This window comes from Trichoderma harzianum, assembly GCF_003025095.1.
Source record: "Trichoderma harzianum CBS 226.95 unplaced genomic scaffold M431scaffold_16, whole genome shotgun sequence".
In the NCBI taxonomy this organism is placed as follows: domain Eukaryota; kingdom Fungi; phylum Ascomycota; class Sordariomycetes; order Hypocreales; family Hypocreaceae; genus Trichoderma; species Trichoderma harzianum.
Genome location: NW_020209264.1, coordinates 50714 through 77644, shown reverse-complemented (window position 1 = coordinate 77644; position 26931 = coordinate 50714). Strand labels below are relative to the sequence as shown.

General features: G+C 50.2%; 11 protein-coding genes across 11 annotated transcripts; 2 read left to right on the top strand and 9 right to left on the bottom strand.

The window, feature by feature from the left end:
• Window positions 1–478: 478 nt before the first annotated feature.
• On the bottom strand, window positions 479–3017 carry M431DRAFT_125305 (hypothetical protein; the record flags this gene model as incomplete). Its single annotated transcript, XM_024912240.1, has 2 exons — window positions 1708–3017; window positions 479–1638 (listed from the first exon to the last, which is right to left on the bottom strand). The coding sequence occupies exons 1-2, from the start codon at window positions 2951–2953 to the stop codon at window positions 479–481; spliced, it is 2406 nt and encodes an 801-aa protein (XP_024769391.1). The 5' UTR covers window positions 2954–3017.
• Window positions 3018–3565: 548 nt separating this feature from the next.
• Window positions 3566–4727, bottom strand: M431DRAFT_265713 (hypothetical protein). Its single transcript, XM_024913902.1, has one exon. The coding sequence runs from the start codon at window positions 4519–4521 to the stop codon at window positions 3835–3837; it is 687 nt and encodes a 228-aa protein (XP_024769390.1). The 5' UTR covers window positions 4522–4727; the 3' UTR covers window positions 3566–3834.
• A 2099-nt stretch (window positions 4728–6826) lies between these two features.
• On the bottom strand, window positions 6827–7264 carry M431DRAFT_9580 (hypothetical protein; the record flags this gene model as incomplete). Its single annotated transcript, XM_024924743.1, has 3 exons — window positions 6827–6944; window positions 7006–7042; window positions 7153–7264. 3 exons carry the CDS (start codon window positions 7262–7264, stop codon window positions 6827–6829), a joined length of 267 nt encoding a protein of 88 aa, XP_024769389.1.
• A 1022-nt stretch (window positions 7265–8286) lies between these two features.
• Window positions 8287–9076, bottom strand: M431DRAFT_542109 (hypothetical protein; the record flags this gene model as incomplete). The annotated part of the gene is made up of 2 exons (XM_024921115.1): window positions 8479–9076; window positions 8287–8449 (listed from the first exon to the last, which is right to left on the bottom strand). Exons 1-2 carry the CDS (start codon window positions 8808–8810, stop codon window positions 8287–8289), a joined length of 495 nt encoding a protein of 164 aa, XP_024769388.1. The 5' UTR covers window positions 8811–9076.
• Window positions 9077–9812: 736 nt separating this feature from the next.
• Window positions 9813–10245, bottom strand: M431DRAFT_96755 (hypothetical protein; the record flags this gene model as incomplete). The annotated part of the gene is made up of 2 exons (XM_024924858.1): window positions 9813–10039; window positions 10107–10245. 2 exons carry the CDS (start codon window positions 10243–10245, stop codon window positions 9813–9815), a joined length of 366 nt encoding a protein of 121 aa, XP_024769387.1.
• A 1450-nt stretch (window positions 10246–11695) lies between these two features.
• On the bottom strand, window positions 11696–13328 carry M431DRAFT_125300 (hypothetical protein). Its single transcript, XM_024912239.1, has 2 exons — window positions 12358–13328; window positions 11696–12300 (listed from the first exon to the last, which is right to left on the bottom strand). The coding sequence occupies exons 1-2, from the start codon at window positions 13167–13169 to the stop codon at window positions 12093–12095; spliced, it is 1020 nt and encodes a 339-aa protein (XP_024769386.1). The 5' UTR covers window positions 13170–13328; the 3' UTR covers window positions 11696–12092.
• A 1407-nt stretch (window positions 13329–14735) lies between these two features.
• Window positions 14736–15697, bottom strand: M431DRAFT_96496 (hypothetical protein; the record flags this gene model as incomplete). The annotated part of the gene is made up of 2 exons (XM_024924831.1): window positions 14736–15037; window positions 15109–15697. The coding sequence occupies 2 exons, from the start codon at window positions 15695–15697 to the stop codon at window positions 14736–14738; spliced, it is 891 nt and encodes a 296-aa protein (XP_024769385.1).
• A 3316-nt stretch (window positions 15698–19013) lies between these two features.
• M431DRAFT_265527 (hypothetical protein) lies at window positions 19014–19656 on the bottom strand. Its single transcript, XM_024913901.1, has one exon. It carries the CDS (start codon window positions 19430–19432, stop codon window positions 19097–19099), a length of 336 nt encoding a protein of 111 aa, XP_024769384.1. The 5' UTR covers window positions 19433–19656; the 3' UTR covers window positions 19014–19096.
• A 1611-nt stretch (window positions 19657–21267) lies between these two features.
• M431DRAFT_96837 (hypothetical protein) lies at window positions 21268–22535 on the bottom strand (the record flags this gene model as incomplete). Its single annotated transcript, XM_024924875.1, has 7 exons — window positions 21268–21374; window positions 21424–21494; window positions 21565–21638; window positions 21696–21727; window positions 21784–22249; window positions 22314–22389; window positions 22456–22535. 7 exons carry the CDS (start codon window positions 22533–22535, stop codon window positions 21268–21270), a joined length of 906 nt encoding a protein of 301 aa, XP_024769383.1.
• A 290-nt stretch (window positions 22536–22825) lies between these two features.
• Window positions 22826–24835, top strand: M431DRAFT_20235 (hypothetical protein). Its single transcript, XM_024913344.1, has 2 exons — window positions 22826–24095; window positions 24147–24835. The coding sequence occupies exons 1-2, from the start codon at window positions 23146–23148 to the stop codon at window positions 24358–24360; spliced, it is 1164 nt and encodes a 387-aa protein (XP_024769382.1). The 5' UTR covers window positions 22826–23145; the 3' UTR covers window positions 24361–24835.
• A 1493-nt stretch (window positions 24836–26328) lies between these two features.
• M431DRAFT_512513 (hypothetical protein) lies at window positions 26329–26728 on the top strand. The gene has a single exon (XM_024919854.1). It carries the CDS (start codon window positions 26497–26499, stop codon window positions 26701–26703), a length of 207 nt encoding a protein of 68 aa, XP_024769381.1. The 5' UTR covers window positions 26329–26496; the 3' UTR covers window positions 26704–26728.
• The last annotated feature ends 203 nt before the right edge of the window (window positions 26729–26931 follow it).

Below are 26931 nucleotides of genomic sequence, written 5' to 3'. Positions count from 1 at the left end.
TGTACATTTCACGACCAGCAACAAACACACATTCATCAAGCTCGCCCGACTGCTGTCCATCCGAAAAGGTCGTAGCAGCACTAAAGCCGCCGTGATATTGATATCGGGTTAAATCTAGTCTGCCTCTGATGAAAACGCCAGCGCTAATCTCGCCTTACCACCCCTGTTCTTCGCATATGTAAATGCACATGATAAAAGAGAAAAGAAAAAAAGTGAAGAAAATAAAGGAAGAAAAGGTGCCAAAAATGAAAGAAAGGCCATGACATGCTTATACAAGATTTCCCAATCGTATTGCCCTTATTGCTTCTTACGTCTCATTGCCTCAAATAACCCCCCGCCTAATTTCAACTGATATTAATGTCATGTCCCAAAGTTTGTACAAAGAGGTTTTCGCCAACCCCCATCGGCAGCCGTATAGATTGGCTGAGATATTTTCCACGCTTGTATCCGTTTTAAGAGTTGCCAAACAGCATCTCCCTCAAAAGTCGAACAGGCTGCGCTTGGACGCCGCTTTGCCTCCCACGGGGCCTTGGCCAATGTTGACCTTGGTATCGACTAGATCAACTGTCCTGTTTCCTCCGATGGAGATGCTGGATGCCTCCTTTACAGTCACCTGGGAACCGAGTTGGGTGATGGACTGAGTGGCTTCAGTGAAGAATTGCTGAAGTTGAGTCTGTGCCGTGTTGGCAGCGTCAACACTGTCTTCTTGTAAGACGTACAGAACCGCTGTGCGAGCAAAATCGAGGACTTCTTGTGTAACTGTGAATAGACCGGTTTGCTTGGGAGAGGGGGACGAGCTCGATGCTGAGGGGCTGCTTCTTCGAGCCAATGCGGGCGCCTCGCCCTCAACGACTTCAAACTGCCGGGACGTGAGCACGGGCGATGGCCCAGAGCCCGCACCCGTTCCTTTCTTGTTCTTAGCCGAGTCGTCTGTAGTATCTTGAACTTGAGCATTAGCCAAGCCGGTTCTCGTTGACTGGCCGTCAAAGGTAACAAGGGCGTTCTGCGCAATGCAAGAGAGATTTGCCGAGTTGAACTTGGCCAGGATGCTCGTTCCCACAAGAGGGATGGAGAAATTCTTGGTCGAGTCGGCAATGATGCGTGGAATAGCCAGGCCGAGGGTGACATTGTTAATGTGAGAAGAGCCGTCCGTGGGAATCAAGTTTGTCGTGGTACAACCCGCGGAGCCGCTTGAGCCGCAGTTGGCGCCGGTGAACCCATTGGTGCAGATGCACGAACATGTGTTGTTGACGACAACGCCGCTACCACCATTCAGGCACGGCAGAGTCTTTGCGCAGGTGGCGAGGTTCACACCCGTTGACTTGTCGTGGTTGCCTAGGTTCTTGAATACAAAATACTCCAGGGGAACAACGACGGCTGCCGCAATGATGCACAGCATGAGCAGGATGATCAAAATGAACCCCCATAAGGGCAGGCCGCAGCACCGACGACCTTTTGGCTTGGCTGGCGCCGGGTCCTCGGGAGTCACGGAGAACTTCTCACGGCCCGTCACGTAGTTGTTGTTTCCTGGCACAATGGGCCAAGAGCCCATGGGGCCGCGGCCAGTATGCTGAGGAGTCTGTACGGGAGGGGGGAAGGCAGCCAGCATATCAGAAAGACCTGACTGATAGCGTTCATCTAAAATTCATTCGAGGTTAGCCGCAAGTGAAATTTCAAGCGAAGAAATATACGAGTGAGATAACATACCATACGATCGCTTCATTCCATCGCCGCCCTTTTCGCTGAAAAAGTCTAGTTCGTCGAGGCGGCTTGATGGACGTTTGCCCTTGTCAATCATCGAAGCTAATCGGGTGGCACGTCGGATCAGGTCTGGTAAGCTGGTGAGACTTCCTCTTGACTCCGCCTCTCGCACGGCGTCTATATCCAGCCTTGGCGGGCGTCGGATTGCTGAAAGGCGGCTCGTCGGCTGTGGGGATCCGGCAGCTTTGCGTAAATCTGTTGGACTCATTGCGTTGCCTCTGTTAAGAGCAACGCCCGCAATGTGGCTTGCCATGCCAGGGGTGGTTGCTGGGGTTTGTCTGTTGGTAAAGGAGTTGTTGGTGGAAGAGTCGGTGGATTCGTCCACAAGGCCTGTTCCCCCAAGGAAAGGGTTGGCAGAAGCTGGTTTGTTTCCACCAGACTTGTTGGGGTTGGAGAGCGTCTGCATGGCATATTCATCCTGGCCAGACACAAGGCCACTCTCGTCGCTGTAATCGTCTGCTCCAGAATTCCTAGTCTTGTCGGTCAATGACTCTTCGTAGAATGCTCCGTGCATACTCGGGCTGGCACCCGCAGAATCGACTCTCCAAGCATCTGGCATGACCGCGCTCGAGGCGAAAGAGTTGTGGGACTTGTAGGCTGAATCTTCTTCGGGAATCGGGGAAACAAAGGACGCTGCGGAGTAGAAAGACGACTGTCCTCTTCTGCTTGAAGGCGGCGGCCCTAGGTTTGCACTTCTCCTCGGGGGCCCTGAGGTGTCTGAGGAGGGGCTGTCAACTTGCTCCAGCGGGCTCTCGGGTCCTCCTGGGACACGAAATGAGGGAGTCGGTTGCTGCTGGCGGGATTGGTCTACCATTGATGGGATTAGACTTGGGCGCTGCGGTCTTTGAGGGGCTGCTCGAGGTCGGTCAGGTGGAGAGCGGTATGATTCAGCATCTGGAGGTGATGCTGCGGGGGGGCTTTGAAGTGGCCACTGGGGAGCTGGTGCTGGTCGCGGAATTGTCCTTGAAGAGCTGCCATTCTGGCCATTTGATGGTCTTGATCTCGTCGAGTTGGGCGGTACTACATCGTGAGGTGGTGCATCGTAACCCGGACTCGTGTCGTGTCTCAGCCGCTGCTCACGCGTATTGGACTCGCTGCTGAAAGGAAATACCAAGGCTTTGTTTCGTGGGTTTTGAGAGGATGGTGGAGATTGTGCCGGCCAATCCCTGCCTCCATTATACTCCTGACTCATATCGTCGTCGAATCCAGTCGCCAATCATTCAGAGTAATGTCGCTGGATAGTTTACCGATGGTTCAACGGTAATGTCCAAGGTGCGAGGTGCATAAACGGGGTCCTGCTGGTAACCGATCTAGCTGAAACAAACTTGGTTGCACTGGCAGAGGTGGAACCAGTCACGAACTGGTTGAGATGAAGTTGAAACGATTGAAACGAATGAATAGGCGCAAAGCATTGAGGATGGAGTCAACAGTTGCGCTGGTGGTTCTGTGGGCGTGATTGATGACAGCCGCACAGGGGAGGTATAACGAGTGGAATCTGCAAACAAGCAATATTAGACATGAGCAAAGTCGTTGCATTAAAGACACAAGTCTTGACGATGACTATAGCAAATCAAAGCCCATGGTAGAAAGGTCATGAAAGAAATGGCAGGGTGAAGCAAGGAGGGACAAGACGCTTCCAAGATTAACGGCTAGTTCGTACCTTGACGACTAGGTGAAATGCCCAATCTCAGATGTAATGAAATGAATGCTGGTGAAATTGGAAAAAGTCCTGCTCAACGGCTGAACCGACGCACGGTCCTGCTGTGCAACAACGCAAGTGTGGTGGGAGGATAACAAGATCGACACAGCGGCTGTCTTGTGTCACGGTTTCTCGAAGACGCTGCAAAAGGCTAGAAGGACGAGGCAGAGTGTCTGTGATGGGTGAGTCGGTGGCCGGGGCAGTTTTGGGCATTTGAGCTGGTGTAGAGCAGGAATTTTGAGGTTTCAGGGTTCGCATGAAACATGTAGATCGAAAGAGGATTTTTGAAAATCGAACGATGTGCAGATATCTGGGAAAGACGGTGGTCGTGAATGAACAGCAGAAACGTACCTACGGAGAGAAATGGCGAGTATTCACCGGGAACAGAACAGGCACAACGGCAAAGAGAGAAGAGAAAAAAAAAGTATAAAAAAATAAATCAACAAGGGAAAAGAAAAGTTAAGGAAAGCGGGGAATCGAATAGTTAGCAGCAGCAGCAGCAATTTGCAGCTGGTGATGAGAGAAAGAAAGAAAGAGTGAAGGTTAACGCAAGCGAGAAAACAAGAACTGGGGGGGAGGAGGATTGGCGAGCGAAGGCGCTCAAGGATTGGGATGGGGGGAGATGATACGAGCAGCTTGCACTGCTGCGTGCTCTGTGCCGTGTGCTCTGTGCTGTGTCTTGTTGTCGGACGATGGCCCAGCCAGACGCTTCTCAACCAGCGAGGGATTCTCGATATTGAGGAGGCAGAAGAGGGTCGGAAGAGGAGAAGGACGATGCGGCAGTTTGGGGCATCCAGGTCCGGGTACAGGTACAGGCCATCAGGGCGCATGAAGCAGGATAGCAGGGAGCCAGGTGGTCGGTCATCCTGGCCTGGTCCCACGTTGTTTGTGGGGGGCTTCGCTTGCAACACGCCAGCCATGGGACCTGTAATTGCTGGAGGGGGACCTGAGCTGCGGCCGTACCGGTACATGCAGCACATCCACGGCAAAAACTGGGCTCTTTTCATCACAGCGGGCCCAAGTTGAAGCTGCATCAATGATGCGCAGTCTGTCGGCCGCATCGCTGGAGTTGTCTGCCAATCAATTTCCGCAGGCCGCAAACACGGGTCGATTTCTTGCTTTGATGCTGGTCTGCCAAGCAATGAGCCTTTTGGGGTTCATCATCCAGGAGGGGGCAGCATCGTAAGAGGGGCGCCCAGTGAGTATACGCGTACTCTCAGAAGAGCAAAGCAAAGCAAAGCAACATCGTATACATCACGCTAAAGCACCTATGAGATGAAACCATTGAGAAAAAAAGAGCAAAGAGTGTTGAAACCCCCAATAGCTTAATCAACAGATTCTGTACCAGCATCGCCGTGCAGTCAATAGCGCAGCCACAGGTACCTGTACCTTCCCTTGCTCCCCCTAGTTCCCCTTTGCCCAAAACCCCTGAAAAAGGCAAAACACTAGCGCCGCAGCTGCACTCGGCCTTTTCATTCGCCTGCTTCGTCGTCCGTCTCTTTTCGTCGTCCGTCTTTTTTACACGTATTGCGAATGCAGGGCAATTGAGTTCATGTTCTTTTGCTATTTGTTGCTTGGTGTTCGTACTGAGACATGGCCGCCCAACTGGCTAAGACAATGCAAGCCATGCATGCACTGAGACATACGTGCATGCGTTCACTCTCACGTGGAGAGGGAGAGGTACCAGGTATCTCAGGCAGCACTGGCGCAGCCACTTGACATTTGATTCCCGTCATTATCGCTCAGCTCCAAGCCTCAAATTCGCATGGATCCGGGCAATTATACCTAGTCAAATGAATATTTTCGCCGGGACGACGCTTCATCAGGATTCGAGCTACGAGCCGCGATGGCGCTATGTTCCGCTACAACTGCACTGCTGCTCAGCTTTGAGCTTTGAGCGATCCAGCTACAGCGCCATCTGCCATGCCATGCCATTGATGTCTTAGATTCAAATCACGCATCTCGGCCGATCCACATGGCTTCCAGAAGGGAGACATTCCACCACTGCTAGCTGCCAGCCCGGTGCCACAGTTATTATTAGTACTTATTCACGTGTGTGTTGTTTTGCGAGTGTGTTGGATATCGGGCCAACAGATCTTGGCAGCACGCTCATGTAACAGCTTGAGCCCTTGAATACGTCACCCCTCGTGACAATACGGGCTTTGGAAACACATTGTGATATCTGATACTGTACCAAAGTGTCTACGAGTATAGTACCGAGCGCCGTTCGGCAGACTTACCCATGCACTCGTACAGTGCGATGGGGGCTGCGGAATACGGCATGCTGATTTGTGAACAGCACTTGAGGCGCCTGCGCGTAATTTCCATTGCATGCCACATCCTTTCACGCCGCAAGGTTCTCCCCGGAGCCATGGCGCGATCTGCACCAGAACAAAGAAAAAAAAGACGACACGAGACATTATTCGCTGATTGAGTGTGTTGGTTCACACCAACGAGAGCCATGTCTCAGACACGCACAACATACTCGTACTAGTAGTACCGTTATACGTGTACGTGGTGGAACCAGCTTCCAAGATGCATCACAGGCACCAACTGTCAACAACAAGAGGAAACATCAATCACATGTACTCGTACTGCTTATATGCGCTCCACGACGGCACGGCAGAGTGAGAGCACCTACACACAACCTCTTGCCTAATAAATACGACGGGCTGGCATGAAATCTCCATCATGACTTGATTTTATGGCATGACGCTTACATATCCCTTGGCACCAGCAATCTGTTTAAAACGCTCCGACTTTGCGGCAAAATCCACAACCCTGCCTCTCATCACCAGCGAGATCCACAGCGGCCGGCTCCATGGAACAAGCAGATGCTTCAAGCCCCTGACCCCTGCTAGGCCGAAAATAGAAAACCTGGAAAGGGCAAAAAAAAGACGAAGAGTCGATAAGACTCAAACGGTATTCAAGAGAAACAAGAAAATGCCGTTTGCTCGATCGGCACCTATCACGAGGAGGCGGTATGATCCTCATCAGGGTCCATTGAAAGACGCAGTGACTTGATCGATCTGCCACTATAATTGGAGCCCAGATTTGAGTGTATCTTGGAAACAACAAGGCTGAAGACATTATACATGGACAATAATACTGTGCAAATGGTGTCAAAGATTGTATCGGATCTAGCTAGTCTTGGCAAGAGTCGCGAAGCTAAGGAAGAAGAAATTCTCCTACGGTCCCAAGCATTCGAGGCTGACGATTGCTAGTACTATCCATCTATCTGCAATGACTACCCAGTAACAATGACAATGACAAGGCTGACGCTACACGGATATCCCAATGATGCTTCCTTCCATGAGCGCTCTCTCTCTCTCCCCTACCCTGTCATGATAAGTCCATCAGACGTGTCTAGATGGCGGTGCACTTGAACGAGATGATTCGGTCGTTGAAGGCAGGGTACAGGTTGGGGATATCAGCAACTCCGGGATAAGTCGAGATGAATCTATTGCCCTCGCAATTGTAGTCACTAAAAGTTTTCTTCTGTCAGTCGCCATCTCTCGGGCCTATTTATAAATTGAACAGCTCACTCGTGGAAGTAGCAGAGACCAGCCGCCGTGTTGGGATCTTATGGTTAAAGTCCGAGGGCACGTTCTCTTCACAAGTTGTTAGTGAATCAGGAAACAAAACAGTCAGGCTATTTGACCAAGACGGTCAAAACAAGAAGAGAGACGTACGGCACACGCCAGAGGGAGCGCCAAAGTGTCTGCACTGTCCGTAAAAGTTGGAATGTTCACATGCGTAAACTTCGGGCGAGGCATCCGGAGTGACGGCGTCGGTGTCGGCCATCGCGCCAGCGGCGAGACAAGCGACCAAGATGAAGATCTCAGAGAACCGCACTGTGGATGGGTAAATAAGATGGATTGAATGGTTTGTTTATAAGTGTGTGAGTGTTGTGTTGTTGCTAGAGTGTTTGCTGTCGAGAGTGCAGATTGAAGTGTTGCTGCTGGAGGCGGAAGATGAGTCTCTTCTTATACTTTGCTTGTCCACAGCATTCCTGGGACCTTGATGTCCCATCATGTAAGTCCAATATCAAGCAGGGAGCATGTTTCTAAGAGAGATCTTCTTTCTCCCGACATATAATTGCACAAGATCCACAAGCTCAATGTCAAATGTCACATTATTATTCCGACCTTGCATGGCGTCCTACATGTATGAGAGCCGAACGGGGCATTCTTACTACGACTTGGACACCGGCTTACTAGATCTGAGAGCCACCCAGCGAGTAAAACTCTAGAAGCTATATTACGATACGGCTTCATGTTACGCCTACGGGGACTCGGAAGATACAGGCTACATGTTGGGCCTCGTACAAGTTTACAGTAAACAGGTTGATGTGATACCAGCGCGTAGGAGGTTATATTTGACATGACTCGGTTTCTGCCAGTACGTAATGCCAACACATTCATTCTCGTGCTTGTGCGCCAACTATGTAGTGAAGAGCATGGGCAGAACTGATAGGAGAAGTTATCATTGGCCGACGTTCCGAGGTATCTGATGCTGGCATGTCCAAATCAAGAACATTGCATACGAATGGCAACTTGGCATATCGGGCATTCGACACATGACACTAATCTCATTATCAGTATTATCGAGGTACGAAGGGGTTATATTAGTACAGGCGATTGGGCCCTCAGTTATGTATTGAATAAACTCGTTCTCCATGTAGAGCATCAAACGGCATAAGATTTACGAACGAGGATGCTATATTGATGGCAAGAGAGCTGAATCATTCTTCCTCTATCAAGAACTATTCTTCCTCGTCCAAGAAGCCCTTCCTGACCGTCCACGATCCCTCTATCCGGCCGTGCCTAGAATTTGGCATACTTGAGTTTTCCATTGGAATACTCTTTGGAATACTTGAGTCTGGAAAACTTGTGCCGAAACGAAGGATCTTCTTTTGCCTTCTCGCCGAGGTCAGGAAACGCCGCCAGGTAGACACTGTATTTCCTCACGTCAGTCATCATCTCATTCCTAGAAGACATCGAGTAGTGCAAACCCACTTCCAAAAGTCACATGCGTCTGATGGGTCAGGCTGGAGCGAGGGAACGCCATTGCTGGGATACGCAGGAACATCCCCCGGACGCCTGTTGGAGAGAAAGAATGCACATTTTGTCATTTGCAGGAGAATGGGATAAAAGGAGGCTGGGCATGCGCCTCGAGGGGTGCTGAGGGCCTCGTGGGCTTTGAACGCAGGGTTGTCGCAGTTTCCCCCGATGCGCTCCGAGAAGTTGTGAGTTCTGGCCATGGCGGCTGATGAGAGATAAGCAATGAAAGTGATGAGCTCGAAGAGTCGCATCTTATGGGTGGAAGAATGAGTTGTTTTGTTTTGCATAAGCTGGAAAGGTATGTTCTAGTTGAAATGCTGCCGTCAACATGAAGGCTGTAGTTTAAACATCACATCAATAGTAGAAGTGGAAGGCGCGTCTCTCATCTTTTGCTATCATTGCGGAGGCTCATCACTTTTTAGGAGACATGGGGAGGCGAGATCGATTCTCCTATTGGCTCTACTTGTGAAACTTTATTATGTCGCCGAGTTCAATGTTTGCTTTTCATTCAGTGCGTCCGTATGCAAGTGACGGTATAACATCTCGTTTACCTTTCATTCCTCTCATTCGACGTTGGGATTTGCAAACACTTATATGGGGAGGGAGGAAACGATGTTCAACACTGGAATGAAACGTCAAACAATTGCCGATATTCCGAGATTTTGATAGGTTGTTAGGGAAATGACATCTTGTAGCTGATAGGCCGAGTATCCGACAGTCGCACCAACTGCCCCTATTCGCGGGGTAGAGCAACGGCACATTAACACAATGGTTCTTTTTGTATACAACACAACAAGAGGCACAATCCTAATTCAAAATACCATATTGTGGCATGACATTTTGTAATAGCAGCAATATGTCCAAAGGGCGAATCGAAAGAGCCCCAGATCCCTGCTAGAACCGGGGAAATACACCCACGAACTATTCATGTACTTGCCCCGTTTCGTCTAAGGGTCTAATCTACGGTGTAATGATAGCCCGTACAGCGAGAGAGCTTTCGACAATAATTGACCTCGGCCTTTAAGAGTTCAAGAGTATGACTGCTTGAACGATGCAAACAATGTATACATAGTTGCGCAGAGATGACCTAATGACCTGTATCTCCTGTCAATGGCTCTATGGCATGTTATGAAGTGAGCCATGTACTGCACAACGGAGGAGAAAAAATGTCCATGATGCCATCAATTATTCCCAAGTCCAGGTTAAGCCCATCTATCACCCAATCCCTCTGCATCTATTTGTATATCCATTCCCATTTATTCTTCATTTATCTACAACATTTGGTCCTCTTACGGCTGGAAAAACACCTGCTCCAACGGTCTCCACCACGACGGCTCTCCCGCCTCCGAGCTCACAGCGCCCTTGACCAAACTCTCCTGCATGGCGTCCGTCATCTTCCACCACTCGCGCACCTTGGGGTTCGCCGCCATCTTCTCCATGTCTCCCGCGTAATCGTAGCCAATGTACCTAAACGTGCCAAAGAGGAGGCCCATCTCGTCGTCGTAGTAAATGCTGTCTGTTTGCCACTCACACGTTAGCAAAGAACACTCTACTGTGCTGCTTTTAGGCATATAAAAACATACAGTCTTCAATGTTGCAGTCCTTGATCTGCTTCAGCACCTCGGGCCACACCTTGGCGTGGCAGGCCTTGTATTCCTCCACGCGGTCCTTCTTGAGCTTAACCGTCTGCGCAAACCAGCGGCCCGGGTTCTTTTGCTTCATCGACAACGTCCTGCTGTGGCCCTGAGGGGGGTTGGGCGAGGGCGATGATTCGTCGCTTGGCTGCCACATATTGCCTGCAGATGATGGTTGCTTAGATATTATTACACAACGTTGACAATAGGAGCAAGTAAAATGAGAATTAATTCGAACAGAGCAAGAATCGAAAAAAGAGTAAAGAAAGTGAAGAGAAAGGAGTGAATCTGGCTGGAGATATTATCCTTGAGAAACCGGGGCCCGTTGGTCGGCTCTGGCTGGATCCATGCACCAACAGTGAGGGGCAGACCAAAAAAAATAGCTGCCAGCAAAACGAGGGGAAGTTTTGGGGAATCACAACGTGTGTCTCGGCCCCCGCAGACCCAAGAGCAAAATGGAGAAGACAAGATGGATCGGAATCGGCCAGGTTAATAATAAAAAAACAGGGTTCGATCCATAATAAGAATTGCCGGTTGCTACATCAGGGAGTCGCTTTAGTCTAATACCTTGGGCGGGTGGTTTACAGGCACCATGAAGCTTGGCATAGAGGTTAGCAAATAAGATTACCAGCTTGAATCTCCGTCAAAGCTTGGGGAAATCCGATGTCAATTACTAATTGAAGCTCATGCATTCTCTGCACCTAACTCATACTCATACAGCACAGCTCTTCACTAGATCCAAACCCCCCGCATCGGTTTGCCCATGGGCAACCGGATAGTCCAGTCCGTTGCCCCAATCCAGCAACTCCACGTCACGTAATGAATTCCACCTTGAGGAACAGCACATGAGACACTACGTCGGTCACAAGACTGCCAATGCGGCGAGTCCTAACAAGTTCAAACAAGTGGTGGTACAAAACCCCCAAATTCATGTTCTTTGCCTGATGGCCTGAGCAGAAACAATCTTCACATATAGACACGGAGAGATACATATCATGTCTAGCAGTTAATTAAGCGACGGGTGAATTCAGCCAAGCTACCCCAATCTCAAATTCCCCATCGAATTACAAATTAAGGTAGAGAGACCCTCAGGTAATAACTAAAAAACCGCCCCCCAAAAAGCCAGTCTCCGCCTGTCTATAATTCCGTGTCACTCCACATGCATGCACCTTTCCAACACCGATTACCCAACAGGGCAATCAAAACCCCAGGTGCGAAAGAAAGAAACAGAAGAAGAGCAAAAAGTTAAACCCAGCTTTGTAATCCAGTATACCAACTAGTAGACGCAATTTGTTTCCCCCACAGTGGGCAGAGTGGGCTTGTTCGACAGCGTAACTACTCGTAGCTCCCCACACGGGGATCAGCATTCCGGGCCCGGCCCCACGCGGCAGAGGATACCGAAAGATCGGAGTCAAAACGTTGAGATCCTTTGTCTTCTCTGTACGGGATAATAATCTACAAGCAAGGCATTCTTGAGAAATGTGAAAGATGTACTGCGACATGGGGCGAGGAATTCACTTAGTTGTTCATCAAAGGCACTGACGTCAAACTTATTCAGGCTAGCAGAAGTGAGCAAAAGGAAAAAGTTGCAGTCTTGGATTAATGAAAGAATGATGCAAAAGCATCTACTCATTCTCTTCCTAGTAAACGCCCCCTCGACTTGAGTTATTGTCTTGTCAGATAGTTGTACAGTATGGCTATATCTTGATTTCTCCCCCTTCTGGCCGTGCCATCACTCTCCGCATCTCTGCTTCTCTTCGGCATGATACAAGGAAAAATATGCCAATCTCTTGGTTTCTTTGGTTTCGTTTTGCTTCAAAAGGTGATAATGGCGGCATACGACCACCTACCTAGTATTCGTCGTCCAGCAACTTCATCACAGGTATAAGAATAACGCAATGGAAAAATGATATCAACAACGTCCTCTTCCTCTCTTTATTTGCTGACGGACTCCTCCTCGGAAGCCGGGGCTGGAGTGGTGTCCTGAGCCTCCTCGGCCTCCATCAGACCTCTCTTCTCTTCCTCGGCATTGAGGAATCGAGTGACGTTGCGTCGGTGGTGAGGGCACCATGAACGACGGGGAGAAGCACCACGGACAAGCATGCTCAGACGGTACACAACGCTGCACATGAACATGGCAAGGCTATTGCAAATATTAGCAAGGAAACAACACATCACGTCATAGGAAGAAGCAACATACAAGGCAACGCCGACACCAGCAGTGATACCCATCAAGACGGGCAGGACAATGTGCGAGGCGACGCTAAGGACAAGGCGGCGCCAGTCGCGCTGAGAGTTCCACTCCTCCTCGTGGCCGTGGTGAGGTCGCTCGTGGTGGTGAGGGTGATGCGGGCGGTGGCCCTCCTCGTGGCCCTCCTTGGCACCGGCGGCCATGGACTCGTGGTGAGGGCCCTTGTTCATCTTCCTGTGGCAGCCACCGAAGCCCTTGAGCGCAGCCTTGGCGCGGCACCACATGGAGTGGCAGGGCATCTCGGGAACAGCCATGAGCTGCATGTCGGAGATGACAATCTCGCCCGTCGTGGCCTTGATCAAGCCAATCTTGACCGTGGGGATATCGTCGACAAATCGGTGGCCGACCTCGATGACCCTCAACTTAATGTCCACCAGCTCAAGCTTCTGCTCCTCGTCCTTGGCCCTGGGCACGACGGCGAGGCTGTAGCCTAGAGTGCGCTCGTTGGCAGCGCCGCTGGCTCGCACCACCTCGGCGACCAAATCATCACGCCATGGGTCGGCATGGGGATACAGCTCGAAGCCGTTGACCATCAGTCTCGATCCATCTTCCACGGCAAAATCCAACTTGAGGTGCGTGTCTCGGCCTCGGCACTGTCTGCAGGGAACCTCGAGGCTCTGGCCCAGGGCCTCGGCGGGAAGCTGAAAGGTCTCTGGCTCGACGGGGAGAGCCTTGAAGATGTTCTCGTCCTTTTCGGATAACTCGGGGACGATGACGAAAGCAGCAGCCGCAGCCGCGAAGACGAGCGGCTTCAAAAGCATGGCGATGGAATGTGAATCTCGGGTGCTGTTACCGATGAATTTCACAAAGTAAAAAACGATGGAATAAGATGCGACTTCTATCGTCGATATGTCGTAGTTTGACAGCGGGGAGGAAACAAAGGAAAGGCTAAGAAGGGAGGGCAGTGAATTCAAGCCTGGGGAGATAAAAGAGGTCCAGTGGCAAAGGATCAAATTAATTGGCCCAAACAGGCGTTGACGCAGCGCGGAGAAGCCTCTGGCCGACTCCCCGATACGAAAGCTGCCCGATTGGGTATAGCCGCACACGCGACAATTTCGAGAGGGCGACGTCAGCTCGAGCACAGCCAAGAAAGATTGAGGCTTTGCAACAGCGCCCAGAAGCCGTATTATCCGTTTGTTTGCACTGCTTTAGTACCCCTGGCAAGCATTGAAAATTAGGTATTGATTGTGCTATATACAGCTGGTATTAATCAGACCTGATTCAAGCATTCTAGAAAAGGAGAATGGCATTTCGTTTAATAACAGGGCAAATACCAGCAACTACTGGGTACTACTAATCAATCAATGTCCAACTTATGCAGCAGAATGAAATACAGACAATGGACGACAGCATTGTTGAAGCACTACCAAAGATATTGATACTGTAGCATTGCATGATCAAGAATGTGCAACACCAAACACCAAACGTGCCAGCATACCTGGGCAAGAACTCGTACATGTACATGCTAATGTATGTCATGTCCCACTGCCCCGTACGTACGCAATACACCTACAGTAGCACCATCCCAGAAAAAGGCACTACTGTATTACGGGCGGGTGTCGCATCCGCCAAGGCTGTGCCGGCTGCCTTTAGGCGAGCAGGGTCCTGACACTTGACACTGACAACCGCTGTAGGTACGGAATACATGTACTGTAGCCCCCAATCCCGCTCTCTGTATGGAGTACAAGGTGCAAAGCCATCCACTGATCCGTCTTTAACCTCGTAGACAGGCGGGATTCGTGTATGCACGTGTCTCGTAACGCCGCTGCATCTCTCGCGCAAACTGCCATATCTAATGAATTTTATTTATTATATTTATTTATTTATTTTTATTGTTTTCTTGATCCAGTGTGGCTGTACTTTGGACTTGACACTCCATAAACATTGGCCCTTGGCTGCCCCTGAACCGCAGTCATCGCCATGTTAGTTAGTACCTGTAACTGGATATCATCAACAGCAACAAGAAGAAGCAATTATATCGATGAACCCGCGATAACAGAACCCTTTACGGAGCCCAGCACACACAATATCAAACCATCATGGCATTGAAACTACATGTAGTCCTCATCAATCACAATCCACTACCGATACACTATCTCATACCATACTTCCATAACAGACAACAGTAGTCGTGCCTCTCCCAAGACACAAATGCCATGATAAATATCCCCATAATGACCTAATTTCCCCTATGACAATTCCCATCAAAAATAAAATCGTATCAAAGCAAATGATAATTAGCGTTCCAACATTTCCATATATCAAGCCTCATTCTTCAATCCAATAGGATTAGGGTACACCCCCGATTCCTACCAAGCTTCTCCGTATCATTCCTCACCTTCACTCTCATCATGCTTCTTGAAAAGAGCCCGCAGGCGATTCGCTGCCATCTTGCTCCAGTCCACAAGCTCACCGCCCCGAACAAGCAGCCCGTCAGTGAAACTCGTCACGTTCTGGTGCCGATGCAAAGGCGACGAGGCACCCCAGGGGTAACTCGGGTTGGGAGGCAGCGTCTCTACTTGCACCGACTCCGTTGGCACGGGATAGGCGAAGCCGCGCGAACCAGATTCATGGCCCTTTGTTGTAGTCGAAGTCTCAAATGTCGTCGGGAATGGATACGGATACGAGTCTAAAGGGGGCACATCACGTTAGCTTTTCTCTTCGTATTCTCAGCTTTTCTCTCTCTTTGGTCTCACTTACAGCTTCGAGTAGTACTGGTGAATGTTCCATTCCCAACTATAGTGGCGTTTGCCGTGCTGGTTGTGTTGCAGGTAGACGTATATAGCAGAGTGTGGTGGAGTGACGACTCTGGGACCCCGGTTGTTAATGGCACTGCCCAGCAGCGACTCATTGTCGTATTGCCGCTTGGGAATCGATGGCAGGTGGTTATGCTGTCGCTGATGTTGGGGTAAGGATACGCCCATGAGTGAGTACAAGGAGGCGTTGCCGTAGTGCTGTTCAGGTAGAGCGTTGTGATAACTACGCTACCGGTTTGGCTGGACTCGTGCTCAGTCGTCATGGTGGTGTTTATCCAGCGTGTGGCAGTCGTTGGCGGTGCAGGCACAGTCTGGATAATAGTCGTGACAATCTGAGTCTCATTGCTCGTCGCTTGCGTCTTTGTCTCCAATGAAGAGGATGTTTGCGAGATGACGGTACCAGTAAGAGTTGATGATCCTGCTGTTGACAGCGGTAGAGTCTTGGTTATGGTACTCTCGACTCCCGTTGCGTTTGACCCCGAAACAGAAGCAGAAGCTCCCACAGTCAGCGTAGAAACGATTACCGTAACCATCTGTGTCGTTGTTGTGGTGGATACGGCTGAGGCAGTTGAAGATGGAGACACCCGTGTGCTGTTAGTCCAAATGGGTCCGCCGCTGGAGGCTTGTGTCGACAAAGTGCCGACTCCAGAAGAGACTGAAGTCGTTGACCATGGAAGAGCGGATCCAGTTGTCAAAACCAACGATGTTCCGTTTTGCGTGATGGTTATGACTGTAAAATTGCCTTCCTGAGACACTGCTGGGCCAGAGCTGCTTGTGGAGCCACCGGACCCTGTTGTCAACCACGATGTGAAGACGGTGGTTTGGACTGTAGTCTTGCCAGTAACAGTGGTGGGAATGATGACCGGGCTAGCTGTCACGTTAGTCGAACTAGTTGCCGTCCCTGATACCAAAGTTGAAGAGGCTGGTGTGTGGGATGTGTTTGTCCAAGACGAGGACGGCGCGGGCAAAGTCGAACCACTCCATTGGGTAGATGAATTGGATTGCGTCGTGCTGATAGAGCCAGTGCTGAGAGGGATAGAGCTGACCGTCCCGACTGGCGAGCCAGTATCAGACTTGGTGATTGTGATGACGGAGACAGATGGCGAACTACCCGAAGGAGCACCAGTTGTGAGCCATATCGTAGACAAATTGAAAGAGTTGCTGAATGACCACGTCAGGCTTCCAGCACTGGTTGTTGGCTGTGAACTCCACCCAGAAGTAGAATTGGTTGCTGGCAGAGGGCTGATGGTGACTGTGATCACACTAGGCCTTGCTGAACCCGAGCTACTGGGATTCACAACTGTGCCTGATAAAGTCTCAGTGGAATTGCGAGCCGTAGGGAAGGGCGGGCTGCTGGAAGCAGGTGTCTCTGTGGGCACGCCAGTCCATGATAGCCAAGTCGTGTTAACCTGCGTGACAGATGCGCGAGATGTTTCCTGAGTGCCCGATTGGCTAAAGTTCCAGGTGGAGGACACCAAATGGCTTGAGATGATTGATTGCGACACTGTCGGTGCGGTATTCCAGACTGTTGTAGTTGCGACTTGCCCGCCGGATGACAACGTTGTATTGCCAAAGGGCGGCTGGCTCTGGGTTATCGTCTTTGTGGTGGCGTTGAGACTGGTTTGCAAGGCTTCGGTTGAGCTGGCAGAGTAATTACCAGTTGAAGAAACGCCTGTAGTAACAGTAATGATCACAACGGTCCCCGAAGGCTGAGCAGTCACCGTCGAATTGGCGGAGCCCGAGCCTGAGATGGTGGTAGTCAAAGTGCTGAAAATTGTCTGGTCCGCAGAAGTTGTGTTCCCAGGGAGCTGAGACCCTGTAGTGGACACAACATTCGATGAGGTCAAGGTCACATTGGAGATACCGGAACTCGAAGATGATGCAGACGAGCCAGAAGGAGCAGTGCCTGTCAATGTCTGAACAATGGTGGTAAAGTTTAGCGTAAATGGAAGAGTAGATACTGTAAACTGTGGGCTCGATGGTGCCTCCGTCGCAGTCACCGTAGACGTTGTGTTAGTCCATGATGCAGACCTGCCCCATGTCTCTGTTGAAGACGACTGAATCTCGCCAGAAAGTGTCAGCGACGTCTGCCCAGTGCCGGTTGGACGAACCGAGAAAGATGAGGTGCTTCCCACAGGGCCATTCGTCTGGATAGTCGAGATGACGGTAGAGACAACAGTGTTGTTACCAACTTGCGATGTCGACACACTCCCAGGCACAGATGTAGCCGATGCTGCCACAGACGAGTTTAACGAAACCGATGTAGCAGGCAAGATCGTTGTTACGTTGGATTGAACTACCGTGACACCAGTGGTGGTGCTCAGAGTAACTGACGTCTGGTTACCCGTAACCGGCAGAGTAGACGTCCCTGATTGAGCAGTAGATGCCGACGGTGATACGGTGCCTGACAAAGTCAGTGTCAACGACAGTGTAGCTTCGGTAACGCTAGTTGACGGAGATCCTGTACCACTTATACTCGAGGGAGATACGGTCACAGTCGAGTTGGTGAACCGGTAGGTCGAGGTAGCAACTGATGGGCCGCTTGAGGAAGGCCAGCCGCTAATAAGAGAGGACGATGTGTTGGACAAGGCTGTTGACGAGGTGGTACTGGTCGGTGCCTCAGAGATGGTGACTGTGATGACAGTTCCATTCACGACACTTGTGATACCGTGGTCCGATGTTGTAGTACCGGCAGTTAAAGTAACCACAGATGTCAAGGTCAGTGTCCCATTTGAAGGAGTGGCCACCAAAGAGCTAGAGGATGATGAACTCTCTGAAGCAGTTGAAGCAGATGAACCAGTAGAAGAAGTCACATTGGATCCCAATGAGGTTGACTGAGTGGATGACTCAGATGCTGGCTTCGTCACTGTTATTCCAATCGTCGTTATTGTCACGGTTCCATTCTCAGTCAGCTGAGTGGACGATGACCTTCCTGTTGACGTGCTCGATGAAACCGTTGAGGGCAACGGAGAAGTTGTGAAGACGGCTGTGGATTCAGCTGACGAAGAGACAGAGAAGGACGAAGATGTAGAGGATACAGGCCGAACAGTACCAGATTCCTCACCAGTTGAGGACTTGGTCGAATTGGTAAAAGTCCCCGATGAAGTGCTCGAAGCCGACGTCACTTCAGTTGAGGAGAATGAATTACCGGTATGGCTAGATTCAACCGGAACAGTCTGCGCAGTAACGAATGTGGTAGTAGGCAACGACACGGTAATTGTCAGGACCGTTTGGCTAACAGAAGACTCCGTGGTTGATGTCACCTCAGTCTCTGTTGACGAGTGATGCTTGTCCGTGGTGGAAGAAGTCACCGTTCCCGCAAAGGTAGATGATCCATTCTCGGAAGAGACTCTTGTGCTGGTCGAATTGGCCGAGTGACCCGACAGAGTAGTCGAAAAGGTCTCCGTTTTGGTCTTGGTGGTCACATTGGACGCCGTGCCTGAGGAAGACTCAGCAGGAGGAGAGTCTAGCAATCCATTAGCTCAAGAAGAGAACAAAAGGCGAAGCCATACTCACAAACGCCAGATTTAGTCGTAGAGGTAACAGAAGTTGTCGAAGTCTCTTCTCCATATGGAGGAGGAGGATAGTAGCCATAGTCGCTGGGCTCACCATAGTTGGCCGCTCGAGGACCCAAGACGTTGAAATGGCCGGCATCACCATCATGACGATGATCCACGCCTCCAAGCTGAGCCACAGTTGCAGAGATGCAAGCGAGAAGAATCACCACCACTGGCACAAGGCCAGCAGACAAGATGGACGCTCTCATCGCGAGTGGGGACACGGTGGCTATTCATCGTTAGAAACAATAGGCTCTCTGTGACGCGTTCAGTCACCAAAGGCTCACCTTTCCCTTCAATGAATAGACGGGATGGAAACGCCTAATGCAACTTCTCACAAACAATATGATGCAGGAAACGCAGATGCAGAGTGAACTATCGCAGAGTTGCAAAGGAGATAACGAGGTTAATGAATGGAACGAAGTAGTGCTCGAAAAGAAATGATGATTCCTTCGAAATGCAATGTGAAGAAGAAAAAAGGAAGAGTAGAAACAACGCGAAGTGACGCGCCGTAGAAAAGAAAAGAAACAACGCGAACGTTTCCGACTTGGCAGCTGGCAGCCCAGAAGTGACAGAAAAGTGAACGACGTCTTTGAAATAGGAGAAGAGAGAGAGGGTACAGGGCACATCTAACCCGGGACCGGCCAATAAATGGGAAGACACTCGTCTGCCAGCTGCCAGCTGCGAGTCTCCCCTATTCCCTCGAGACATAGTCCGTCAACGAATTGAAGCCGGTCACACATCTTCCCAAGCTGAGAGAGAAAACTGCGCTGAGCCTCTTCTTCCCGGCTACTCCCTCCCGAATCCCATGTCGGTACCGGCTCAGGCTGTGCAATCGCCACGGGTTACAAGAAGCTGTTCCGAGTCCTCTCCGAAATGCTCGCGAGTCCATGTCTCGGTCATACTGGCTCATATGGGAAGCCGGACGTTGTAGCCAGGAGGCAGTAGCATGTTGATGAGCGAGCTGTCGAACAGGGTTCCCTGTCGTGGATACAATACAGCCGCTCAAACTCGCCACGGCTAGGACTCGTGTGCATGATCGGCAACGCGCAGCAAGATCCTGCAGCTGGAGGCAGATGGGGTGCACCGAGATCTGGGGCAACTCTCCATGCACGGTTGCAAACACCGCAGTCCAACCGTCCTTGTGTGACGGTTCGAGGTCAAGGCATCCGTGCCGAAGACACACGGTGAGGAACTAGTTTGTTGACGAAGGGGGCATCTCCCCGTATCCTGGATTCGATATGAAACTTTGAATTGTCGAGAGTAGAGTGGGAGTAAGCGTTTGTCTTGACAGAACCGTCCCGCTTGTCGTTGTTCACTGTCGATGTGGTATATTGAAAGAGAGCATTGAGTATCTGATATAGGATGCCAATGGGTATCAGAGAGCTCATATCCGTTTCCATCATGACTGCCTGAATATGACGATCGAATGATGAATGACAGTAGATCATATCATTTTCATACACAGACTTGGGACATCACTGCTATTTCCAACAGCACAACGCAGCTGACCATCGTACGCAGAGGAGACATCGGATCGTCGATTCCGCGAGTACGCCATCGTAGCACAAGCAACCCATGCTGATAACACTGTTCCCACGTTCGTATTATCGGATATTAGGTGCTCCTCCATCCCCCTTCATTTTGGCCGAACGATGCACCGGGAGCATCCATATCTCGCCAAGATGGGATGTTAGACTCGGTCGTTTGCCTCCCGCCATCTCCCTCGCACAACGCCTTCTCGCATTATGACAGGACGTCTTGTGTCCTTTCACAACAATGAGGACCGTGTCATCGCAACAATGAGTCCGTGTCATCGCAACAATGAGGGTCGTGTCACTCCAAGAGCCTACCTGCAGGTATAGACGAGTGTAACATCCGTAAACAGGTCAGCCGCGGAAGGGAGGCCGGAAGCTCCATTCAATCTCTTTCAATCTGCTTTCCATGCTCCCCCTGTTCAGCTATGCCTTCCGTGTTTCAACTTAATTTAGACCGCGGAGGCTTGGGCTGGTGTCCGCACCGGCTTGACGGGTGCAGACAATCAATGCTTGAGGGAAGTTGAAGAGTAGAGACGAATAAAGCCTCTGCCCAGTAAGACACCATGTTAGCATGCATCAGGATAAGACAGTATGAGACGAGGTGCCTGATTTGCCACAAAGGAGATGCGGCCCTGGCTGAGAATGTTCCTGGGCGATGTTGCTTGTATGAAACTGTCTCACCAAAAACCGAGATCTGGCCGGTTTTGTTCTATGCTAACTACCTATTATTATAATGTAGCGTTTTCGTCATTCTTTGTGAAAACTTGAACAATTTCAGGCTGTTACAGATGCAAAGCATCTCAAGATACTCAGCCCATTCGGGTGTACGTGTGCGCGCGGAAACTCCATAAATAGACGATTCAACCGCGTTTCCAATCTCTCGGTGGTCAAAACCCTAGCCGCGGCTGAACATCCGGTAGCAAACATTGAAATAGCTGTTGCTCGATCGTTCAACCGATGCATCTTGAGCACTCTGTTTGACAAACCCCTAGGCGGCTGGCGATGAATCTAAAGTTCTTTCGCATTCTCGGCTGCCTGCCTGAGATTTGGGGCAGTCTCCTTGACCATGGCGTTATTTTGCGATTCAATATCAGCAGCCCAAAGGGCAGCACCAACTAAATAGGTCAGTATCAGATCAAAGGACTTGCAGTGATGCGTTCATACCGGTGTTTGTGTAGGAGAAGAAGATGGACGCCACCGGGATCATCTCCAGAAGAGTCGCAACGACGCCAAAGCTGTAAGAAAATGGCAATCAGCAGGTGATTTCTGATATGGTTTGCATGATATCAGTGAGATAAAACATACGATGCATAAGCTCCAGTGTGGTTATTGAGCCACTGCGTCCTCTGTGACTCGGACCAGCTCTTGAGTTGAAAATACTTTACACTGTTAGTACAAAGACCTCGTTGGTAGCATCCGGGGTAGTATCATCATACTCGACTGTGTACGACCTTGCCTCTGTGTTTACCTGTTTAAAGCATTAGCAGGTCAATCTCTGTGACTTTGGAATATTGATACACCTACCATGAAGAAAAATAAAAGCGATGGTGCCCACGACGGGGATAAAGTTGAGAGGTAGGTACATGAAATATCGGACCATTGCAGTGAGGCTCATCTTATCAAACCGCTTCTTGAATACCTTGCCTAGTTTCTTCATGGGATCACTACCAGGTTTCACCTCTCGACCTTGTTGGACAACGGCCGTTGCGTTTCTCGAAACCAGTGTTCCGTCAAAGGTATCCATGAGAGCTTCCTGGAGTATCCAAGTGCGGGAAATCATGTGAATGAGGATGGAACTTTCGTTGAGCGTGAGTAAAACTGTAGAATATACAGCCAATGGGCCATTGAAGAGCAAGAGAACTGCAAGCTGTGGTAGGTACGTAAAGGTAAACATGGCAGCAATGACAGAGATTGTGAGCGTGCCATAAGGGATGATTCGGTCAATCAGCGGCTGCCATAAGCTCCGGTGAGCGAGGAAGTAGAAGATGCCCTGTCAAATCCATAGTTAGGGTCGACTCAGTCGCTACTAAAGCTGGTGGTGATGTGATGTGCACCTTGATGGGATAGAGATATGCCTGGCTCTGGACGGCGTCAGAGGCCATGACCCTCGCTTTCCCGTAGTCTTCCTTGCTAATGGCCGTCAGTTTCTCAGTGCCCATGGTGATTGAGTGATTTGCGAGTGCTCAACACGCTTACAGAGCATTCTCGGCCCTCCTGCTGATGGAATCGACGACGCGATTGCGCGGCTTCTCTTCTCGGTGCGGTGATTCAGCCATTGAGCCGCCACCGGTGCTCGCCTCGTGCTGTGGAGAAAGACAGAAACTTGAATGAAGCTGAAGACTGGAGACGCAAATGGAATGTTGGATAAGCTTATAGTCTATGGCGTTGCAGTTGGTTCGAGATGCTCTTTGATAGCTTCAAAAGTCGTGACGCGGAGAGCTTGAGCTTTTTGGCTGAAGGCGATGACAGGCGAAATGGTGTCGTCATTGGCATGTGGTGTGGGGCGAGCTTCTAAGCTCTGAAGTTACTTGCAACTTGTATCACCGCCAGCTTTCACCACCAAAAACGGACAGACATGTTGGAGCATTAACATTTGATCTCGATCCACCATTTGCACCTTGAATTCCCAATAATTAACCACTTGAATGAATTTATTGACTTTACCAATCAGGCAACTGAATGGGAATGGAATCCAGAGGATGCCTCCGAGGTGCCGCCTAGCAGGATCTAGCCGCATCGTGCTAAACCGACCCTCCACCTGATATCTCCAGGGTAAGAATAAGGAACAGCCGCCCCAGCTCGATCATCATACATTTCACATTCCACAGGGAGACGGCAGTTACTCCAGATCTAAAGACCCAAGATCCAACCAAGATTGCAGTCGCCATGGCGCTCAAGTACATACCAAATGACCTCCCGCTACAGTCGCTAAATCATGACCCTCTGCAGCTAATGAAGTCGTCCCTGGAGCACATTCTCAAGACGACTCCTCCCCTGCCCGCTTACCCTGATCCGGCGCAACTTGGTGGCTTCATACGAGGCCCAACCAGCATTGCCTTTCTCTTCTTCCGACTCGCCACACTCTACCCTGATGTCCAAGTTGCAGATCACACCCTCTTGCACTGGGCGGAGCAATACCTCAGCGCTGACCGTGGAGAGCTTGCACTCACCACCAGAGTCGGGATAAGCTGCGAGAAGCTGGCCTACGAAGCACTCAAAGCCTGTATCAGCAAAGACATCAATCATGTCAAGGATTTCTTGTCCAACATGCCCATCATCGTCGGACCTTATGCAGATTCAGAAAAGGATCCATTCGAGTCGGAAATATGGCAGGGAAGAGCTGGCACGCTCTACTTCTCAAGGCTGATACGCCACCACGTCCCAGACAGCGCCGCTCTTCTCGAGGATCCAATCGCTCAGGTCTCCCAAAAGATTCTAGCAGACAGCTTGGACCAAGATGAAGGGGGGTGGACTTTCCACAAGCACAAGTACATCGGTGCTGGTCACGGCGATATAGGAATCATTACGCAGCTAGTTCTCACCACTCCTGCTCTTGCGCCAAAGCTTGCCCCCAAGCTTCGAGCTTTGCTAAATCTGCAAAAAGATGGAAACTGGCCTATCGCCAAGGAGATTGACGAAACCCGCCACCCAAGCCTCATGCAGTGGTGTCATGGAGCCCCTGGCTTTATCTTCTCTCTTCGTGCTATCCGGCCACACTTTCCCGAGCTTCATGATGAAATCGATGCCGCAATAAGCAAGGGACAAGAAGCCATTTGGGAGCTGGGATTGCTCAGAAAGGAGCCGAGTCTCTGTCACGGCATTCTTGGAAACGCTCTGTAAGATGGTCCACTCGTTTTCTCTCGCGTAATCGTATTAACATTCCGCAGTAACCTACCTCGTGGGCCACGTAGAGAACACTTTCTCTCTCTTGCGACAGTCGAGGCCATGGACAAGGCCAAGAGTGCTGATCCCGAATTGTTCTTGCCTGCTGATTATGGATACGATATGTCGCTGTTCTTCAAGTATCACTCTGGTGCAGCTTGGACCTGGGCTGTTTGTGAGTGGGAGAATCCGCCAATGCCTGTGTACACAGATGTTTGATGATTGGAAAGAAGTCAAGTTTGTTGTTGGATGTGTTAATCGATACTGTACATGGGCCTGCTTGAGTATTCGGGTTCGCATCAAGGGGCTGAGGCCGCCGGGTGATAGTCTAATGGAAGCGATGGCGTATAAAGCGCCGATATGAATCATATAACACAGTTTGAATTCATTATTTATATCTTTTCCACCAACATGTTTCAAGATTTGGTTAAGTCATCGGGTCATGAGGCTGAATTGTTTGCTGGCTGTGGATCTGTATATGGAGGTGGAATGAGAACAAATCTGCATCCTTGGACGAGAATGGGCATGCGGCCGGTTTTATTCTCAGCCACATAATTGCCCAACTCCCTCGACTTTTACATGAATCTGGCTACTTTATACATACATGTGATATTCCCCTCAAAGGTTATTGCAGTGTTACTTTCCCCCACATATGAGGCGCAGGTTATGTGGCTATGTTGGAGTTTATCTAGTCAAATAAGAGCTTCATGCAGATATTTTAAAGTGTTCTAGACCGCTTTTGTATGGAATGAGTGTATAAAGATATTACTGGTATTGATGGCTCAATAGCATGTGATACGTTTACTGACGAATCCTCGACGTACCTGGCTAACAACCCCAAAATAATAGAGTTGCCAATATTCGTTCTGCCTCTGGATTTCAGCCACATTAGAAGGCGAGACTCATGAGAATACACGTAACTTAACTTACACGACTTATAGGGCCGGAAACTTGTACGGCGAATAGGAAAAAAGACACAAATCATCTCATCAATCCCCCAATCCATCAAGATCGCCATAGTAAAAGTAATTGCCGAGGCTAGTTCGTGATTTACAACGAGTGCCATACATTAGGGCCTTGGAAGCAATCCATATAATAAAGATACGCGGAATTTTCCGCAACTAGAGTCATGTAATGACTTCATATTACATAGGTAGATAACGGTTGCCCCGAACTGAGTGCGAAGGCGCATTGCTAGTTCTTGGGAGCGTTTGCAACATGACACGGGCACCGGCAATCGGCAATGAAACCAAGCTGAAGTCATAGAAAAATAATTAAATCGATAAATAGATAGATAAATGAATAAAATCATCGATATAGTGGACCACAGATTCCAAGCCATGGCTTCTGGATTCCGATTCCCATGCACACGCCCAGCAAGCATGTGGAACACGATGATGTATACATCGAATGTTTTAGTTCAGGGTCTCGAACACAAGCCATGGCGCCAACCGAGGCTCATGCATACCCGATTCCAATCTCCGGGCGAAAAAAGAATACACCAAAGAATTCATCGATACACGGAGCCTGCATGAGGTTACATGTACGTCAAACCGCATCTACATAAAAAAATTCCAAAGCCCTGGGCGTTTAGAAGGTGTGAACCCCCATGTGGATACCGAACAAAGACGGCGAACCTCCGGCCGGCAATGAGGGCCCCGGTCTCGGAGATGCACATCGGTTAAGAGTAGTTTTTTGAGATGGGGGATGTGCGTTAGATACGGAGATATTTCGTCTTCTTTTCTTTCCATTCCTGCAAGCTTCTTTTTGCATTGAACGTAGACGGAACGGCGCCGGCAATGTCGTCATGGCTCGAGATTGGATAAAAAACACAGTCAGAAATTACAAGACCTAACTTTAGTCGCAAGCCCCTAGACTAAGAATGACATCGGCACTTGAGAAACGGGCCAGGAGTGAAGTTGCATCAGACCCACCCCGGATTTGTCAAAAGGACGGGCGGCAAGGCTGTCGGCTGAAGGACGCCGGTCGTCAAACTCGGCAAGATTCAGCGAGGGACTCTGGAAGACGGCACAGCGTGTGTACTCGAACCGGGCAAAGCAAAAAGCAAGCCAGGAGAAGGGGAGAGAGAGAGCATGCAGATAGATGGCTATCGGTGCCGGAGCGGCATACTTCACTCGTACGAGCACGGCACAGATACGAGGGGAATCGGAGTTAGGAGTTGAGACTATCTATTTCTTTCATGCAGGAGTTGGGAGTTTCACCCAGAAAAGAGCGCAAAAAACAAGGCCAACCGAACGATTGCTTCTCCTGAAGCGAGATCCCTTTCTCCCCCAAAGCCGCGGGATATGACTCTAAGCACCACAAGCTCAACTCCTAAGGAGGCACAAGACATCAATGGGAGGATATGAGCATAACGAGAATGGGCCACACAAAAAGTCACGCGAGGGTTCCAGCTTGCCAGCCATCGTTTCCGCGGAGACTCCGACTCCCCGAGGGCCAATTGACCAGTCAGCACGTCTCCTCGGCACGGTGGAGCACGAAACCGAACAAGCACAAGGCCAGAGAAGAACAAATCGGGGCCCTGTCGGGATGGTGGAGTAAAATAAGCCATGAAATGTCGCGCCACCTCGAACGACCTTGCGCTCCCGCTTTTCCATGCGCTTGTGCCATGTACCTGTGAGTAAGCCACACCCTTCGCGTCCTGTGTGTAAGTGTCGAACACCGCCCAACGGAGCGCTTCTTGAAGCCGTGCCGGAGAACGGGCAGAAGGGGGAACGGACCAGGGGGGGTACCCAAGGACGAGAGAGCCACGATCGACGATCAATCATG

What these genes read in the sequence shown, in the direction of transcription:
- M431DRAFT_20235 (XM_024913344.1), top strand. Translation starts at nt 23,146, where the DNA reads ATGGCGCTCAAGTACATACCAAATGACCTCCCGCTACAGTCGCTAAAT. An exon ending in GGCATTCTTGGAAACGCTCT is followed by an intron (nt 24,096 to 24,146) that starts GTAAGATGGTCC and finishes AACATTCCGCAG; the next exon opens with TAACCTACCTCGTGGGCCAC.
- M431DRAFT_125300 (XM_024912239.1), bottom strand. Translation starts at nt 13,169, where the DNA reads ATGCTTTTGAAGCCGCTCGTCTTCGCGGCTGCGGCTGCTGCTTTCGTC. An exon ending in GCTGGTGTCGGCGTTGCCTT is followed by an intron (nt 12,301 to 12,357) that starts GTATGTTGCTTC and finishes TATTTGCAATAG; the next exon opens with CCTTGCCATGTTCATGTGCA.
- M431DRAFT_265713 (XM_024913902.1), bottom strand. Translation starts at nt 4,521, where the DNA reads ATGCGGCCGACAGACTGCGCATCATTGATGCAGCTTCAACTTGGGCCC.
- M431DRAFT_265527 (XM_024913901.1), bottom strand. Translation starts at nt 19,432, where the DNA reads ATGTCTCGAGGGAATAGGGGAGACTCGCAGCTGGCAGCTGGCAGACGA.
- M431DRAFT_512513 (XM_024919854.1), top strand. Translation starts at nt 26,497, where the DNA reads ATGGGAGGATATGAGCATAACGAGAATGGGCCACACAAAAAGTCACGC.